General features: G+C 43.6%; 1 protein-coding gene across 4 annotated transcripts; it reads left to right on the plus strand.

Annotated features, from left to right (window-relative positions):
- The first annotated feature begins 907 nt into the window (after nt 1-907).
- Nucleotides 908-18,982, plus strand: LOC116575865 (putative dimethylaniline monooxygenase [N-oxide-forming] 6). Of its 4 annotated transcripts, none has more exons than XM_032317472.1 (9): nt 908-1,378; nt 2,373-2,614; nt 7,346-7,534; nt 8,747-8,909; nt 10,062-10,204; nt 11,802-12,001; nt 14,068-14,423; nt 16,408-16,480; nt 17,882-18,982. In XM_032317472.1, the coding sequence occupies exons 2-9, from the start codon at nt 2,483-2,485 to the stop codon at nt 18,222-18,224; spliced, it is 1,599 nt and encodes a 532-aa protein (XP_032173363.1). In that variant the 5' UTR covers nt 908-1,378; nt 2,373-2,482; the 3' UTR covers nt 18,225-18,982. The 4 variants fall into 4 exon arrangements, with proteins under 4 accessions (XP_032173363.1, XP_032173362.1, XP_032173361.1 ...); XM_032317471.1 differs by lacking the exon at nt 908-1,378 and adding an exon at nt 1,730-2,055; XM_032317470.1 differs by lacking the exons at nt 908-1,378; nt 2,373-2,614 and adding an exon at nt 3,853-6,158.
- The last annotated feature ends 58 nt before the right edge of the window (nt 18,983-19,040 follow it).

Raw genomic sequence — 19,040 nt, forward strand, 5'->3', positions numbered from 1 at the left:
AACACCACATAAACCAGTGGTCTAGACAGTGCCTAGTGACACTTGGTACATTGTTCCCACCCCCTCTGGGTTCCCTCCTCCAGCACAAGGATGAGAAGGCTAAAAACTATATTTCTAAGACTTCCTTGCAGTTAGGGTTTGGATGTGATTTGGGTTTTTCCAGGGAGAGAGATACCTGGGCTTGGAAGGCAAAGGGAAGCAGAGGCTGAGTTTCTGTGACTGTGTTGATCTATAATCATTTTCCATCAGCCAAACTCTACATCCCACTCCCTGCACGTGTCAGGGAAGCAACGGCAGTTCCCGTCTCCATCAGACGGTAGCTCCAGAGGCGTGATCTTACAAGGCTGGTGGCAGGTGCACCCTGGTTTTTGCTCCTGGAGTCCTTCCATCTGTGGCATGAACCTAATTCCTGTACTAAGTCCCATTCTTTGTGAAATAGATGGGTTACTGCTGTCTGCACTAAATCAAGAGTGATATGCATGTAAATCGCAGCATAAAATTTCAAAGTTGGAAGGACCTTCTTTGAGGCATCAAGTCTATAATCCATCAACAGGTTCCCAAACATCGATTTCCTAAATCTCTCTTATGTCTCTCTATTCTCCATTCCCCTGACCCTGCTCTACTCTAGACCCTCAGCGTCTCTGTTCTAGACTATTGAAATTACCTCCTGGTACCCTGATTCTAACCACTATCCATATGAATCTAGCTGTCTGGCTTGACTTCTGTTCTGCCTAGCATCCATGTGGATCTGACCTTTTCTGATCTTGTCACTTCCTTGCTCAGAATTCTTTTTTTTTTTTTAAGATTTTATTTATTTGTCAGAGAGAGAGAGGGAGAGAGAGCGAGCACAGGCAGACAGAATGGCAGGGCAGAGGCAGAGGGAGAAGCAGGCTCCCTGCCGCCTTGCTCAGAATTCTTGAATGGAACACGATAACCTAGAAGATGGTATCCAACCCACTGAGGGCGGCACTTCAATATCCTTCAGAATCTGGGCTCTGCATGTCCCATTTACCTTCTGCTATCCCCTATGACTCCAGCAACACAGAACTAATTGTAGCTGGATCTATCAAGTTCTTGTACTTTTCTGTGAATTTGCACATAGTTTTCTCTCTGCCTGTCATGTGTTCCTTGCTCCTTGACTACCTGGCAGGCCTCTATTCTTCCTTCAAAACTCAGTGCTCTTCTCACTTCCTCTTGAAGCCTCTCTTAGTCTTCTCTTAGGAGGATTCATGCTTCCACCTGAGGGCTGGCACTCAGTAAATCAAACCTCCATTGCGACCTCAATCATCTCTCACCATCAGACCATCTGCTTCTGGATGGACAGCACTGGGACCTTTCGTCTTTGCATCCCCAAGAGACTACTGTAACACATAACGTGGTAAGTACTCAGGAAAAGGGAGGGAGGGAGGGAGGAAGGGCAGAAGGAAAGGTGGGAAGCAGTGGCAGGGACCCAGAGACAAGACTCAGTGTCTCTACGATGCTGTCCTCTGAGTTCACTAGTTTTACAAACTCAACATCTCCAAGTGTTAACTCAGCTCCTCACATCATGCCCTCCTACATTTTCAGAAGATTGAGGGTTCTTTTCACAATTAGCCTAACAAACAGTCCAGGTGCACAGCCTCTGTTTATATACTCTGTAGTTCCAAAGCAAAAATGAATAAAAGAGCCATTGTTCCTTTAATCTCCCAGAGGTTTCACCTTACAGCTTCGGTGAACAGTATCAGTTACTTTTATTTTTTGGAACCAGAACCAGGAACCTCATTCTTGCCCTCCCCTGTCCCCTTCTTCCTCTGCTCCCCATCACCTCCCCTGGTCTGCTGTCCCTGCCGCACTCAGGCCTTCTCTTCCAGGTTTTACCAGGACTCTACGCCATGAAATATGCAAGGAAAAGGGAATTTTTACTTTAAGACTAATAACTCCTCCCCCTTCCTCAATTTTTACATCAAAAGACATTGTTAAACACCATCTTCTTCTACATTTAAAGAACTGCTGGTTCTCTGGGGGAAAGGAAGTCAGCTCATTAAGACTAAGACCTCTTAGAGCCAAGCATTCAAAGTGAGTAGGGGTGATTTGGAACAGTGGGTTTCATACAGAAGGCTTGAGTTCCGGTTCCAACTCCTTTACTTATTAGCTGTGAGATGTCGAAGAAGTAACCGCTAACATTCTTGGAGTGACTATTGCTACATTTGTAATGGAGAGCATTAGACTGATGAACTTCAAGGGCCTTCCTGCTCCAACATTCAATGACTCTGCTATTTTGAGCACCTTGAATAAGCAGGAGAAACAGCCAGATTTATTATCTTACTATAGCAAGAGTGGTAAAAATGATGACCATAGCTTGTTAACGTGCATTTATGTTTTCTTGTGTTAAGGTGAGGATCCTGACGCGCAAACCTTGACTGGTTCTTCCTACTGAAAAATCCCAAGTGTTCAGGGACACTCTTCTAAAGAAGCTCTCTCCAGGCCCTCCTTCCTGGCAACCATGGGGAAGAGAGTGGCCATTGTCGGAGCTGGTGTCAGTGGCTTAGCCTCCATCCGGTGCTGCCTGGAAGAGGGGCTGGAGCCCACTTGCTTTGAGAGAAGCAATGATGTTGGAGGCCTGTGGAAATTCTCGGTGAGTGGGACATCACTGGGATACCAACAGAAGGGAGATGGGTCGCTCCCTAAGTCAAATCTGATCAATTCTATTCGGACTTGGGTGGTAGGTCAAATAAGCTCCAGATCTGGAAAGTAAAATTTTCTCTCTCCCATCATGCTACCGTCCAGTCACTTAAAACTACTTCATACTAGCTCAGGAAACATTGTTACCTGCATTGTTACCTGCTCTCTGCAGAGCCCAGATCTCAAGGCTTTAAAGGGCGCCAATGTCAGCAATTTGTAACAAAAACAAAAATGTACCACTGCCTCCCCCCATGTAATGGAATGGATTCTATCCCTGTTCACTACTGCTCAGAAAACCTAGAAACATGGTGGGTGGGGGAAAGGAAAGGAAACAAAGGAAGAGAAAAAATTAGACCAAAGTCAGAAGTTCTGAGTTATAGTCTCAACCTTAGGTTTTCTGAGAAGATTAATTTCAGGCAAGTCCTTTCTGTTCTTTCTGGACCTCAAATGCTCATTTGTCAAGTGTCAAGGCGGGAGAGTAGGTATCCTCTAACATGCCTTCCAACTGTAATGGGATGTGATGTTATAATTCACTGTGTCTATTGCAAAGATATTGTACGTTATGATAAATGGTTGTGCCTGTTGTGTGAGTGACTGTTGAAGAGTTTCCAAACTCCAAAACCAGAGAGAAAAATGATTGCCTTTGCTATTCAGTCTCATTGTTGGACAAATGATATAATCAGAAAATATTCATTATAAAAACAATTTTTAAACTTTGAAAGCCAGGTCAGGGAAACTTCCATCCTTTCTGTCCTGAATTTCCCAGCCATTGTGACTGGATGTAGATGACACATACTGACATGAAGACGTCATATCCACACCATTCTCCTTGTAACCAAACTCTTCTGTCTTTGTCTCAGTGCTTGCCCAGACTACAACAATACATTTGTCTCAGTGCTTGCCGGAACTACAACAATACATTACTCTAATAGAATATATCAGTGCTAACTTAGGACATATTTGTTTTCATCTCAAGAGGTTTTTTTAAGGAATGCTTAGGTGGCTCAGTGGGTTAAACCTCTGCCTTCAGCTCAGGTCATGATCTCAGGGTCCTGGGATCGAGCCCCGCATCGGGTCTCTGCTCAACGGGGAGCCTGCTTCCCCCTCTCTCTGCCTGCTTCTCTGCCTACTTGTGATCTCTGTCTCTGTCAGATAAATGAATAATTTTTTTTTTTAAAAAGAGGTTTTTCTTTTTAAAGTGAGAGGTCCTATAATCCTGGATGTGTCATATGAGATATAAGATCATTTCCATTAGGAAGTAATCAAGAGCTATTATTTTTTAAGGATGTGATTTTATTTATATTTGTTCAGGGAGATGTGGCCAGCTTAGCCTAAAAGATGAAATGGTTCTCTATGATCTCATCAGCAACAACTAAATGCTGCTTGAACATCTCTTTGGGCAGTTTTGTGCCAAGTACTGAGATGAAAAATATGAAGTAAGCCATAATACAGGTCCTTTAATAGAAAATGGGCAAAAATTTGTTTGATGGCAAAATCTTTCCTGAAGTCAAATGGTCAGAAAACATGAGTTGAACTTGACATTAGGCTAGTTATAATCTTCCTTTGTGCCACTCTGTGTTTCACTACAGAAGTTTTCTTGCCATTGACTACAGGGTGCTGTCCCAGATCTCACTAGAAGTGTTATGGAGAAAAACCCCAAACTCTACAAATTCCAAAATATATCTAGCCCTAAGAGTTTCAAATAAGAGGTTATAAAACTGAGCAACAACGAGACAGCCCTTGGTGGCCGTCAGTTTAACAAACAAGTGCCTGGAGATCTAGAAGAGGGTGGGGGTTTGCTACGAAAACGTTAGCAGGTCCAGGAAACTTCCTGCAAGGAGAGCACGTAGCTGAGACTCGAAGGATGTTCTCAGACAGCAAGAGTAGAGGACTGTTACGTGACACAACACCAGAGAGTGATAGTCCCACTGCAGTCTGTGAACGGCACCCCACGGACAGTCAGCGACGGTGTGCAGGACCGGTGAGAGAGGTTTCTAGGTAGGAGCGACCAGCATGAAAGGCACGAAGGAGGCAGTGGACATGGTGCGTCCAGGGATCTGTAAGTAACCAGTGCCAAGATCACCAAGTTTACGTAAGGAAGCAACAGATGACAGATCGGTACAATCTAAGACTCTGGGTTCTTTGCAAGACGGGATAGCGCTTTCCCATAAGGTCACTGGTTATAAGCAGAATTCTACTCCAACAGCCCCATGGGCATGTAAACACAGAAAAATACTCTAAACTTTAGTCCCTTGATATCCTCCACCTGTTCTTCTTGTCTAAGAAAGGTTGCTTGGTGCATACAATCCACTCTGAGAAAGAGATCTTTAGAAATATGTGTTATGTAAGCTTTTATCTTGCAAGTCCTGTTAGGCAGGACTTTCATTCAGAAGAAAGAAAGAAACCTAATAATTCTGAACTTTTCACCGTGTGCTTTGTCCACAAAATGGAAACCAAACAAGGTTTAAACACTAGCAGGCTGCATGGGAGCATGTTTTAAGTTTCATATACTCCAAGATTAAGGTCTCATGTCCTCAGAAGACTTCCATGCTGCTGCAATACAAAAGGGGAAAACAGTGGAACCAGAGCCATCTGGACGTTTGTTCCACTCACCCGTCCATTTATTCACTCAGCAAGTATTTGGGGAGTGCACCGTGCATAGGCCATGATGTTAGGGAAAGCTGCAGGTAAGAGGTACAACAGGCAGCCAGCATTTTAAAATCAGAGAAAACAAGTCCTAGATTAACTATAATATCAGTGAATATGCGATTAGGCCAGTAAAGACGATCAGAGCTCGGCAGAGGTGGAGACAGGATGACTCCTGGTTGGTAAGAAAGAGACAAGGAAAGGCATGATGGAGGGACAATTTTTGAGCGGGTCCTTGAGGGTGTATTTGGACCAGGAGAAGTGGAATTGCCGAGCAGAGATGGAATCTGAAAGCAGCTCAGGGCAGACTGTTGACATGCACTCACTACATTCTCAGATTAGCCTCTGACCTCGCCCTCCGGTTGCCCACGTTCCAGTGGGGAAGATGAGAGACAGGGACACAGTCATAACCCAAGACGGGCCATGATAACGTGACCACGGCTGCTTGGATCTCTGGGTCTAGGACAGCTCTCTCAGCCAGAGGCAGAGTCTCACTTCCTCCTCCCCGCTCAAACCCCACCACATGCTGAAACTGAAAATACGAGCTCTCTGAAGCAATGTCTGCTGTTATGTAATACATCTGTTTTCCTTCGGGTGTAGAACAGTCCTTCAGGGAGAATTCCAGGGGCTGCAGGGGACACATTCTTCCTCCTCCTGTTATGATTGGCTGCGGTCAAGAGGCAAAGAGCAGAGATTCATTCAGGGTGGAAATAACCCAAGGTCTTTCTCTGTTTCCCAGCAGTCTTATGTTTTTGTTAACCAGTCGCTGCCTGAAGCTCAGGCCTCCCTCCCTTCAGTCCACACCTGAGAAAACCCCCTCCCTTGTCTCCTCCCACAACCACCAACAAAAGGTATGGCCGTGGGTGAACGGGAAAGACTCAAACCTCAAAATCCACCAGGCATGAGCCATCACCCTTTTTCTGACCTTAGCAGAAATTTCAAAGCGAGGCTTGTAGGAAAGTCAAAATCTCTTGAGCCTGGCTATTTATAAGAAACACAAAAACCGTGACTAGAACAAGTTTTATCTTCCAACGGAGGCCACAAGCAGCCCCACCCCAGACATAAGCCTGTCAGGCCTTCCTGGCACTTTTTGTCCGTGTCTTCTTGAGGTCAGTACGGGGCTACAGGGAGATGGAGATCTTGAATCTGGCAGGAACATGGCATTTCTTTGGTTTCCGAGGAAGCAGAGGCAGCCAGCTTGTTAAAGTACTTTCAAGGCAGCACATTGTGTGAACTTTTATCCTCCTTAAAACAGAGAGGAAATGTTTGTTTTTCCATTTAGCCTTCAACTACTTCTCAAAAAGAAAGCCATTTTTCAGTGATGTGGCTTCACGATGCACTGGCAAGACTTAATACAAGTTCTGAGGCATCTATTTCCTGTGTGTTTGGTGAGGGGCGAGGAGCACTAACCGGTGGTTCAGGGACTCCTCAAGCACAGAATCCATTCCTGAGAGAGCAGTGGCTCTCAAAGCCTGGTTCCTGGGCCAGCAGCCTGAGCATCACCTGGAACTGTGGGAAACGCAGATTCTCAGGCCCCAAGCCAGACACACTGAATCAGAAATTCTATGGATGGGGCCAGGAATCTGTGATTTAAGGGGCCCTTGGGCTGATTCTGACTAAGCCAAATAAACAAAGCCTCCACTTCAAGAGAAGGTTCTGTTGCTGGTTGATTGTTCACTGAATGCCATACAGCCGAGCAAGGAGATTCCGAACTACCACCTCCTGTGAACCACTTAGTTGTGTTGTGAGCAGGAGATCAGAACCAGGTGCTGTGACTGGAAAAAAGAAAGAAAACTCTAGAGACCACAAACAGTGTTAACGCGGGGGTAATCGAGTAAGAGAGCTAAGGTGTAGGCCCCCGCTCTGTGCCATGTGCGATGCTAAGGGCTTTCTTTTCCACATCTTACAAGAGCTATGAATTGTTTTAATGTCCTTTTTTTTTTACATATTAAAAAGGTTTCAGTTGAACTAAAATTGAATATTCACTGAAGAGAATGCCATTCTTGGCTCCCTTTTTGAGCTTTATCCTTCTTCCTAGAACCAAGCCGAAGAAGGCAGAGCCAGCATTTACCAGTCCGTATTCACCAACTCTTCCAAAGAGATGATGTGCTTCCCAGACTTCCCGTATCCTGATGACTTCCCCAACTATATGCACCACAGCAAGCTCCAGGAATACATAAGGACATTTGCTCAAAAGAAGAACCTTTTAAGATATATACAGTTTGAGGTAAGGGGCTTCTAACTGGTGCTGTTGATCTCAGTATGTTTATCCGTTGCGGGGAAGCAAGGATACAATACTCTGCTCTAGAAATCAGAGCCAAATATTAGGATCGCTCGCCAATCCAATGTTGGCTTGGATTTTAAAGTATTTGTGTCTCGTTGTTTTTTTCCTCTGAACATGTTCTCCGCTGGTCTCTGAGAGCTTTGAGAACGCAGCAGAAAATACTAGATGTGCTTACACCGTCAAAGTGCACATTCCGCCATCACACTGTCACGTTTTATAAACAATCCCAAGTTCTCCAGTCCATACTTACACTTCTTGAGTTCAGTGCCAGTGAGGTGTGGTTCAAGAAGCTGTGGCATTCTTTGGAAGTTCTGCCACGATGAGGAGAGCGACATTTTAAATGAGTGACTAACGCAGTCCTTGCTCTCATCCGCCCCCCCCCCTCTTGGTTCCTCAGATGCGGAGACTCAGCAGCCATAGCAGAGAAGACTGGGCTCCGCAAATAACAACAGTGCTTCGCATTTGTTTAGAGTTCCTAATCTCCATTCAGTACTGTTGATTGCAAACATACGTATGTAGTGAGAAAAGTAACCAAAAAGACTTATGAACTGGGATTGTATTTACTGTCACCAAGGGCTTTCTTTTCCACATCTTACAAGAGCTATGAATTGTTTTATTTATTTATTATTTTATTTAGTATTTATTATCTTTTTGTTTATTATTATTTATTTATTTATTGTTGTATTATACTTAGTATAATTTTATATTTATTTACATAATAGTCATACTATGGAAGTGGCTAATATTTCCAAGGGAGAGTATCTGTACATTGCAAAGGAGAAATAAGGACTGATAACCCTGAGATAGTCCCGTATTTATGGAATTGATAGAAAATGGGGTCAGAGAGAAAGAAGCCAGGAATGCCAGCTGAAGGTGGTAGTAAGCAAATGACATGGCATCTTTCACAGGAAAATTCAGTGTAATCTACCCCATACCTACTCACTAGATGTTAAAAAAGTAAATATGCCCCCACTGAGTAATTTTCCTTGGGAGATTTGAAGAATCACTATCACTCCTTATTTTAATGTTTTCCCATATATTTCTCAATGATCAGGGAGGTCATGGCAGTTATTTCCTCTACAGAAACATGGTGAAAAAATTAAAACCCACAGAACTGTAAATATAACTGTAAATTTCTTTCTGGTTTTCTTTAAGACCCTGGTTTCTAGCATAAAGAAATGCCCCAACTTCTTAGTCACCGGACAATGGGAAGTTGTTTCGGAGAAGGATGGGAAACAGGAATCTGCTATTTTTGATGCTGTAATGATTTGTTCAGGACATCATGTGTACCCCAACCTACCAACTGATTCTTTTCCTGGTAAGTTGGAAAAATATACAATAGACTAAAATTTATACACAAATGTCAAGGGTTGAGCTAGATCTTTTCCACAGATGGTACATAATAATTATTCTTAAGTTTCCAAAGATTTCAAAACAAAATTTGGGAGTCTGATGATATGTGAGATATAGTAAGAATTGGCCTCTTGAACCCTTATGCTAAAAGAATCAAGGACCTACTAATCAGAGATCAGATGAAGACCTGAAGAGGAAGTATTTCTTTAGAGAAAGGGTTTTTAAAAGTCATCTATAGGTACATTTTGTAAATTCACTTAAGAAATTTCAGTGTGTGGGGGTGCCTGGGTGGCTCAGTGGGTTGAAGCCTCTGCCTTCGGCTCGGGTCGTGATCCCAGGGTCCTGGGATTGAGCCCCGCATTGGGCTCTCTGCCCAGCAGGGAGCCTGCTTCCTCCTCTCTCTGCCTACTTGTGATCTCTCTCTGTCAAATAAATAAAATTTAAAAAAAAAAAAAAGAAATTTCTCTGTGTGTGTGTGTCTGTGTGTAGCACCATTACTCCACTAATGTACAAAAGTGCCAAACATCAAATAAACACGATACACAAGCAACCAATCTTTCTCCTCCCCTCTGTCTTTCCTTGCAGCAGAAACCCATGTCCGCCATAACATATTAGACTTCCCATCTGCAGGCAGGCTGTTCACAGGCCAAATAATTAAAAGAGTAAGATTCAGGAAGAATAGAGGATTGAAGGCCTGAAGGTTAAGAGGCAGTATATTTAGAGGACCTTAGACTAGTCACTTAATTTCATTGTCTTGATTCCCTGTCTTTTAAAAATAGAGACACTGGTATCTGCCACCCACAGATGTTATACAGATCAGATGTTAGACTGTAAATCTTTTAGCAGAGGGCTTGGCCCACCGTGAGGACTCAACAAACATTGGCTATTATTACTGTCAAAACACAAGTTCCCATACTGTAGGCTTTTTAGGGCCCTGTAAGTACTTAGTTGGGGGTGTAGTGTCAAAAGCCACAGAAAGGATAAATGCACTTTAACTAGGAAGATTTTTTTTTTTTTTAATGAAGACTGATAATAGGAATTTTTCAAAAAATGAAAACTGAGTCTTCATCATTTCTTCTGAAAAATCAACTCAAAGTACTCCTCATGTTCCCCTCAGGCCTACACCGGTTTCAAGGCCACTACCTCCACAGCAGGGACTACAAGGACCCAGAAGCCTTCAAGGGGAAGAGGGTCCTGGTGATCGGCCTGGGGAACTCTGGATCTGACATTGCCGTAGAGCTCAGTCGTCTGGCTGCGCAGGTACACTTTGAGAAACGAGCCTGGGGTACGCCACCCTCTTAAGTCAACGCTGAGGCCCTGCGGCTCCAGTTGGCCATGTCCTGAGACAAGGGCTCTGCCTGGGCATGTGCCCATTGAGTCATGGAGGACTTGAGACATCCTCCAGGGAAGCAAGGTGGGGTGGGCCGGGCGAGCAAGGAAGTACATTCCGTCCCACCCAGAGGCAAGCGTGCCTGCGTGTGTGCGTGTGTGTGTAGATAAGAGTGCATTTTTTTTATTAAAGATTTTTATTTATTTATCAGAGAGAGAGAGCGAGCACAGGCAGACAGAATGGAAGGCAGAGTCAGAGGGAGAAGCAGGCTCCCCGCTGAGCAGAGAGCCCGATGTGGGACTCGATCCCAGGACGCTGGGATCATGACCTGAGCCGAAGGCAGCTGCTTAACCAACTGAGCCACCCAGGCGTCCCAAGAGTGCATTTTTTTAAAAAATTTTGTGCTCTGATGGTTTCCAAGCAAACTGTTGCTAGTTGGTGCTAGTTGGGACCCACCCTTATATATTTCACAGCGTGTCTTATCTCTTCCCACACAAAAGGCATTGATTGTGCTTATCATTCCAAAGATCTGAAAGACACGTACGATCTGGTTCTTGCTGTCATTTATCCAAAAACTCAACAGCCAGGACTCAGGAAACACGGGGCACAGGTTATATGCCAGAATCATGTCAGACTAGAAATAAGCACAGAAATAAATCAGACTACTTCTTGTCTTCCGGGGACAGTCGGTGGGCGGAAATGAGAGGACAGGCAAGAAAGGAGAGGATGGAACCTCAGTAACATGAGGTACGGCAACAGCAGCACCACAGAACGAGAAGATAGCTTAGCCTGGATGAAGTCAAGCAAGGCTTCCCAAAGGACTCTAAGCTAAATCATCCATGACCAACAGACCTTGGAGAACTTAACCTATTTTTAAGGAAACACATGCTCAATAAACAAATTCTTAAGTGAGTATAAATAAAACTTAAGGAATTTTCTGACGTTCAATTCCCTTGGGTTGTCACAAAAGCATGGTAACAGACGAGCAGCTGGACTTGTCTCAGAGCTGAGACGGCTGCCATGGTTTGGGTCCCGAGCAGAGGTCATGGAGTGGGTGTGTGAGAAGGAGGGAGAGAGGAGACTTCAGACAGAAAACTGAATTAACTCTTTGGTATCTCCTCAGCCCAGTTTCAGGTAGAGATTAAGCTATATTTCTCCCACCCAACCCAGCAACAACCACCATCCACCACCACTGAGGCTCTGGACTGGCTGGTCCCCTACCATCGATGTCTCTGACTCTGTGAAGATTAGGCCTGTCACAATTGAAGACACAGCCCTCTTGTTCCAAGATGACAGGCTCTCATTATTTCAACAACTGTGAACCAGCCCTCTGGGGTATAGGGGCAGAGTAGTTCTGTTTCTATCTAGTTTCAATCATGGACTTTTCATCTTGACCCAACTCTCTAAAAATGTTTCTGCCTAGATACTGGGGAAATGTATGGAGAGGCCCACAGTACGTGTCTGTTGTGTCATATCTGCTTCTTTCTTACAGAGTGGTATTGAAATCCGTGTTGCCTTCCCCACCAGGTCATTATCAGCAGCAGAAGTGGTTCTTGGGTCATGAGCCGGGTTTGGGACCATGGCTATCCTTGGGACATGGTGTACGTGACCCGTTTCGCAACCTTCCTCCGGAATGCCCTTCCTTCATTTGTCTCCGACTGGTTATATGTCAAGAAGATGAACACATGGTTTAAGCATGAGAACTACGGCCTGATGCCTTTAAATGGGTACTACAAGTAACTCCTATTTTCTCATCCCCAAAAAAGTGGGGCACTAGTTTCAGTTGAAATTTTTCTCTGTAGGTCTAACTTAAGTCATCTCACAAAAGTCATTGGGATTAAAGTGAGGAGTGCATAAGTGACACGGTATACTCTAATGACTCTAATGGTGAGAGGTATATGGGAAAATACAAAATGGCAAAGGAGCAGGCAGCTAGATGCCTCTGACATGCAAGATTCATTTATGGGAGCTTCAAGCTATAGCACAGAATCTTGAGGGCTGAGCCAGTTCATGAACTGTCTTTTGAGGAATACCTTATCCATGCTACAGGTGATGGAGATAGCAATAATAATATCTACTCATCGAGACTACTATGGTATGCAGGAAGAGCAAAAAAAAAAAAAAAATTAAGGCATTTTGGGAACTATCAAGCTTTACAAATATTGGTTCTTATTAATCTCAATTTTCTAGTATGCATCTAAAGAGCAACAAACCAGGTAGTGTTAATCGACATGTCTCAGAAAGCAGAAAATCTCACAATTAAAGTGCACTCCTCCTCATCCACACAGTCTAGCGTTTTAGCGGGACAGTCAAGACCCATGAAACATGTAAAACACTGACAATTCGCAAAACTGATATACACTGTAAAATTAATATTTGTTTATATACTTAGAGCCAGAGACCAACACCTACTAATTAGAAAGGCATACTTGGGGCACCTGGTGGCTCAGTCGGTAGAGCATCTGACTCTTGATTTCAGCTCAGGTTGTGGTCTCGGGGTCCTCGGATGGGGCCCACGTCGGGCTCCCTGCCCAGTGCAAAGTCGGCTTCTCCCTCTCTCACTCCCCCTGCTTGTGTTCCCTCTTGTGTTGTCTCTCTCTCTCTGTTAAATAGATAAATAAAATCTTGGTGGGGGAAGACCTTTTGTCTTGTAAGAGTAATGCAAATCATATTCTGGCTTTGCCCTTTAGACAACTGAAATGTAGATTTGGAAATCCATTCATTCCAAGAATGAGGCTCCATCTTGGAAAACATTCCAGTTACCCAGAGGTACTGACGGCAGCTTCTCACTCCTCTCTTGGGTAGGGGACAAGGGGAGAAAAACAGACTTTACTGTGACCTGCTTTTTGTCACCTGACAAAGCAAAAGAAGAGGTTGCAGAATTATAGACATAGAGAATGGTGTGGAAATACATAGATTCTATGATTTATAAACTTTCTGACTGTTTTAGATATTTGGAGTAAATTCCAAAATGCCTGAATCCTAGAATTTTAACAACCAAAGTAAAGGAAACCAAACATGGCAATAAAGCAGCTTGCCAAGAAAACTGGATTTTCTCACAGAAGACCTCATTTATAATAATAGTTCATTTATAATAGTGATGCTTGTAAGTGGCAGGCACTGTTTTAAGTGCTTTACAGGTAATGTTCATTTAATTCTCACAACAGAATGAGGTATATTCCATCACTACTGCATTTTACACACAAGGAAACAAATAGAGAGAAGTAGCCACTCGTGAGAGACAGAGGTAGATTATAAACCTGGGCCATCTGGTTCCAAATTCTGCCCTCGGAACCACTGATTATGTCTAGGAATTAGTTTTATTCTCATCTGTTTGGTGAATCACCAAATCGTGTAAGTGCTCATAAGGAAATCTTCGAGCTTCGAAGAGCCAAAAGAGGCAGCTCAAACAGAAATTCTTTTTTTTTTTAAGATTTTATTTATTTGACAGAGAGTGAGAGAGAGAGCACGAGCAGGGAGAGGGGCAAGGGGAGAAGCGGACTCTGCACTGAGCAGGGAGCCTGATGAAGGGCTCAATCCCACAACCTCAGGATCATGACCTGAGCGGAAGGCAGACACTTAACTGACTGAGCCACCCAAGCGCTCCTCAGACAGAATTTCTTAAGGATTGTTGCAGGCAATAGAAGAAAACCTGCCACAGAAGAAGAGCTCAGTGGTCCCCATGCTAATGTTTCACTCCTCAGCTTTGGTTCTAGTGCTCTGAACTACTGCAGATATTTCCTGGAACCAAAGTATGTTACAGCAAAAGCCTTTGTTCCTTGTTTCTGAACAGTCCCCTGAGGAAAGAACCTGTATTCAATGACGAGCTTCCATCCCGCATCCTGTGTGGTACTGTCTCCGTCAAGCCCAGCGTGAAGGAGTTTACAGAGACCTCGGCTGTGTTTGAGGACGGGACCGTGTTTGAGGCCATTGACTACATCATCTTCGCAACAGGCTATGATTACGCCTACCCCTTCCTTGATGACTCCATCATCAAAAGCAGAAACAATGAGGTCACCTTGTTTAAAGGCATCTTCCCCCCCAAAATGGAGAGGCCTACCTTGGCTGTGATTGGTCTTGTCCAGTCCCTTGGGGCTGCCATCCCCACGGCTGACCTGCAGGCTCGCTGGGCAGCTAAAGTGTTTGCAAGTAGGTGGACCATTCTGTCTTTTATCCATTTAGTCAGTGAACATTTATTGAGCACCTACTATATGCCAAGTACTGTGCTAGATGCCAGGAATATAAAGGAACTAGACATACTCCTTGATCTTACACAGTCCCAAAGAGAGCCAGGGGAACGTTACAATAGGGGAAGTCTTAAGGTGTTCTGTAAGGACATATAAAACAGAGGCAGGGAGTGGCAAGAAATAGAGAAAGGGACTAGACCGTGGAGGGCCTTGGGAGCTGTCTTACAGAGCTTAGACTTCTCATAGGGAAATTGGAGGGACTTTGCAAAGATTTTTTATTTTTTTAAGATTTTATTTATTTATTTGACAGACAGAGAGATCACAAGTAGGCAGAGAGGCAGGCAGAGAAAGGGGGGGAAGCAGGCTCTCTGCTGGGCAAAGAGCCCAACACAGGGCTCCATCCCAGCACCATGAAATCATGACCTGAGCTGAAGGCAGAGTCTTAACCCAATGAGCCACCCAGGCGCCACGTACTTTGCAAAGCTTTAAGCAAGAGAAAGACAGCGGTAGGTAGCAGCAATGTCAAGACACACTGTGAAGGTGAGACAGGTCCTGAGGATGTTGTGGGCGATGCTAGAGACCTTCCCAGGGCCAAACTGTCAGAACCGCAAAGTCAGGCCACGCCTACTCTGTTGACCATCCTCTCCTGCTCCCTCCACTCTAGACCCCACGGTCTCCAGTGGCCACAAGTGAGCTTTTGTGAGGAAATCAAGAATATGAGGATTATGTGAAGAAAAGCAATGTCTCAAATATACTGACTTAATTTACAGCAATCATACTCATCATCCTTATTACTTAAAGTGCCTTTTTATTCAAGGGCTGAGAAGACTGAGCCAATCTAGATACACTTCCCCTAACATACTGTCCATAGAAACTTAGACCATAGGTAACGAAGAAAATGTTACTATCATAGACTCAAATGTTTTCTGCAAATGTCATGGATAAGTAAGCAATGTCAAGTGTACCACAAAGAATCATTATTTTAAAAACCCTGTCATGAAATCATTTATAAGGGTGCTTTCTGTAAAATACTTCCACTGTGTTTTTCTTGTAAAGGCACGACAATGCCAAGCACCTGGAATTTTACCAAAAAAGTTGGCTACAGTTCATAAACCCAAGGAATTTACATGAAGCAAAATATATCATTTATTCATTCATTGCATAATTACTGAGCACCACTACGTGCCACACTCTGTCTTGGCACTTGGGACACAACATTGAACAACGCAGACAAGAATTTTAGCAAACACCTGACTGCCAGGTCTGGCAGGCTGTGTGGGAGGCTGCTCACGATGAGGACGTGTTCTGCACTGTGAATGTCACAACAGCTTCCTACCACTGTTGCAGGGCCAAAGAGCTATATTTGAGATAGATAGATAAATAGATAGGTAGATATTTGTCAGATGCCCCCTCCACTGACAAACTGTAGCAAAACACGAACAGTTTTCTGAGGGCCCTGAAGATCCCCTCCGGCTGCAGGCTGATGGAAAACCCATGCCTCCTTCCATGGGTCTGTTCCCACTGCCATGTACCTTAGAGTGAACTATTTTACCAGATTATTTCTCAAAAGAATTTTCGATAAGAGGATGCAAATAAGAAATACAAAGGAACTGTTAAGCTATTACGTGCATGGGGTGTATCTCAGACATGCTAAGGACTGGGCCTCGCACGACGTCACAGGTAGATGAGACCGGGTGAGTTGGAGCCACAGACTTCTCTGCTGTCACTATCTCACTGCAGGCCAGCTTTGCCACTCACAGAGGGGGTTCATTGCCTTCTCAAGACTATTTCTATAAGTTGTTATTCTACTAAAGATATCCAAGGCAGCTCCTCTTGATACAAAATCACTTAGGGACATAATTCATAAATACCAAGAAAAATTATCATGTCATTATATAGTTCTGATTTTTTTCATCTTTTTCAATATTTCTTTGTTTCTTTTCTAGAATCATGTACCTTGCCAACTACAAGTGAAATGATGGATGACATTGATGAGAAAATGGGGAAAAAACTCAAGTGGTAAGATTGTACTTGCTAATGAAACAAATCCTAAGTTTTTCCTTTATATGTAGGAAAACGTTTATGTATTTTATAATATTTTTGACTAGTCATAGTTCATACTTTTGGAACACTTGTTATGATCAAGCAATATTTGATAGGAAAATAATAGTCATTACACATCACACAAGTGTATAGAGCACACTACACTCCAGGGTAGTTTCTCAAATGAGGGTGATTTTGATCCCCAGGGGACATTTGGCAAAGTCCAGAGACATTTTTGGTTGTTGCAAGTATAGAAGGCATACTATTGGCATCTAATGTGTAGAAACTAGGATTCTGCTGAACATCCTACCTTGCAGAAGACAGGCCACCTAAACAAAGAATTATCCGGCTCACATGTCTCCAAGAAGTCCTTACCAACAGCCACATGCCCGCCAGCAAGTTAACTAGCCAGGAACGGAGCACTGTAATAAGAAAACCAAGTGAAGAACTAAACTGAGTTCACCTGCCCTGCTATTTTCTTCTAAAAGAATATTCATTTCTGATTCATCCAATCATGGGTTCTTAGGTACACCATAAATGGGATTTGCAGAAAGTCATTCACGTGGCTAGACATCCGCGATACTTACATGTAACTTTTTATGTTAATTACTTCTATAGAAGTAAATCCTTTTCAAATTATGTATTAAAATCTGTTGAAAGAATAATTAGATCATGAATCCCATTCAGGTGAATAGGTGGCTGCATAAGAAGTTTCTCTGCCCTTTAAAGCTCTGACACCTCATTCACTGAGAGCCGCCAAATAGTTGCCAGGGAAGGGTCTAGAGCAGAGAAGACCTGGAAGCTTCCAGCTGCACAAAAGCTCCCCGTATGTCATGCAGTTCACAGGACAGCTCTGTGACGTGGGCACTCCCATGTGCTTGCAAGTCACACAGCCCCCTCCACTCACCACCCTTTGTATCATGGCCAATAGGAATACGGAGGAGGAAGAGGAGAGGCCCCAAAGTCAACCTCACTTCTTAAAAGGTAGCCTTTCTTCAGGGCTCATCAAAGTAAATGAGGCCATGCCCCCAAAATCGAACATCGGATCTAAGCGATGTTCTGTAAAGAACAGCCATGTATTAAAGGGTGAGCTAAGTTACTCAGTCATCTGGACACACAGAGGCCACTTCCCTCCAGGCCTGAGGCAGAAGACCAAAATCACATCAAACTTAGACAGAGATTAGGAAGGAAAAGAAAAAAAAAAAAATCAAGTCATTTATTGCCAAAGAATGGTAAATGCAATGCTGTGGAGAAATAGGAGTGGGATAATTCAGGAGGCGCTGACTGAAATGCTACCTTTCTAAGGTAGAAAATAAGAAATCAGTGCCTGGTTTACAGCCATGACACTGATTGCGAAGTGTCCTTTTCTTTCCTCAGGTTCGGCCAGAGCCAGACTTTGCAGACGGATTACATCACGTACATGGACGAGCTGGGCTCCTTCATCGGGGCCAAGCCCAACATACCGTGGCTCTTCCTGACTGACCCCCAGCTGGCCCTGGAGGTGTTCTTTGGTCCCTGTAGCCCATACCAGTTTCGACTGATGGGACCGGGGAAGTGGGATGGGGCCAGAAATGCCATCCTGACCCAGTGGGACAGGACAGTAAAGCCAACCAGGACAAGAGCTGTCTGTGAAGCTCAGAGACCCCAACACTTTCATAATTTGCTCAAAATGCTTTCATTCCCAGTGCTTTTGCTGGCTGTTTGGCTCACATTTTACTAATGAGAAAGCCCTTGACGTCTCAGAGTTTAGCCTCGAAGTTTTATCACAGACATCTATGTAGTTTAATTCCAGATGTATACACATGTGCATACGTAAGATCTCATAGCTACGTCTTCCCCTCCTGCAGATATAAAAATGAATTCGGGCCCATTTAACTGAAAGTCTCAATAAAATGGAAGACACTCAGCCTCTCCCTTTCGGATGAGGCTCTACACTCTAGAAAGGGTTTTCATACGATGCACTGGCCAGTTTGGAGATGCCCGAGATGAGGAAGAGGAAGGGGAAGGGAGTAAGCGCAGATGTGAGAGACGGACAAACGTCAGTACATTATTTCAGGGTGTTTTATCATGAATCATGATTTCCATTTTATCATGACTTCAATCAGAAATGACATCACAACAATAATGAACCTTCCAACCCGTGACACAGTGTATCTCTTCCTCTACTTAGATCTTCTTTAATTGCTCTCAGCAGTGTTTGTAGTTTTCTGTGTATAGTTCTTACCCATCATATGGCAGATTTATCCTAACTATGTGATATTTTTGGATGTTATTAAAAATGGTAGTTAAACATTGTTTACAGCTTATATTTAGAAATGCAATCGTTTGTTCTAGTAACTTTCTTATAGATTCCATAATACTTTCTACATAAATAATCAATTTGCCTAAAAATAAGATATCTTTACTTCTCCAGTTTCTATTTGGATGTCTTTTATCTCTTTCGCGAGCCTTATTTCTTTGAAACTCCAATATAATGTTGAATAGAAGTGGTGAGATCAAACACCCTTGTCTTGTTCCTGATCTTAAGAAGTGAGGT

Source organism: Mustela erminea, chromosome 17 (assembly GCF_009829155.1).
Source record: "Mustela erminea isolate mMusErm1 chromosome 17, mMusErm1.Pri, whole genome shotgun sequence".
Lineage (NCBI taxonomy): Eukaryota > Metazoa > Chordata > Mammalia > Carnivora > Mustelidae > Mustela > Mustela erminea.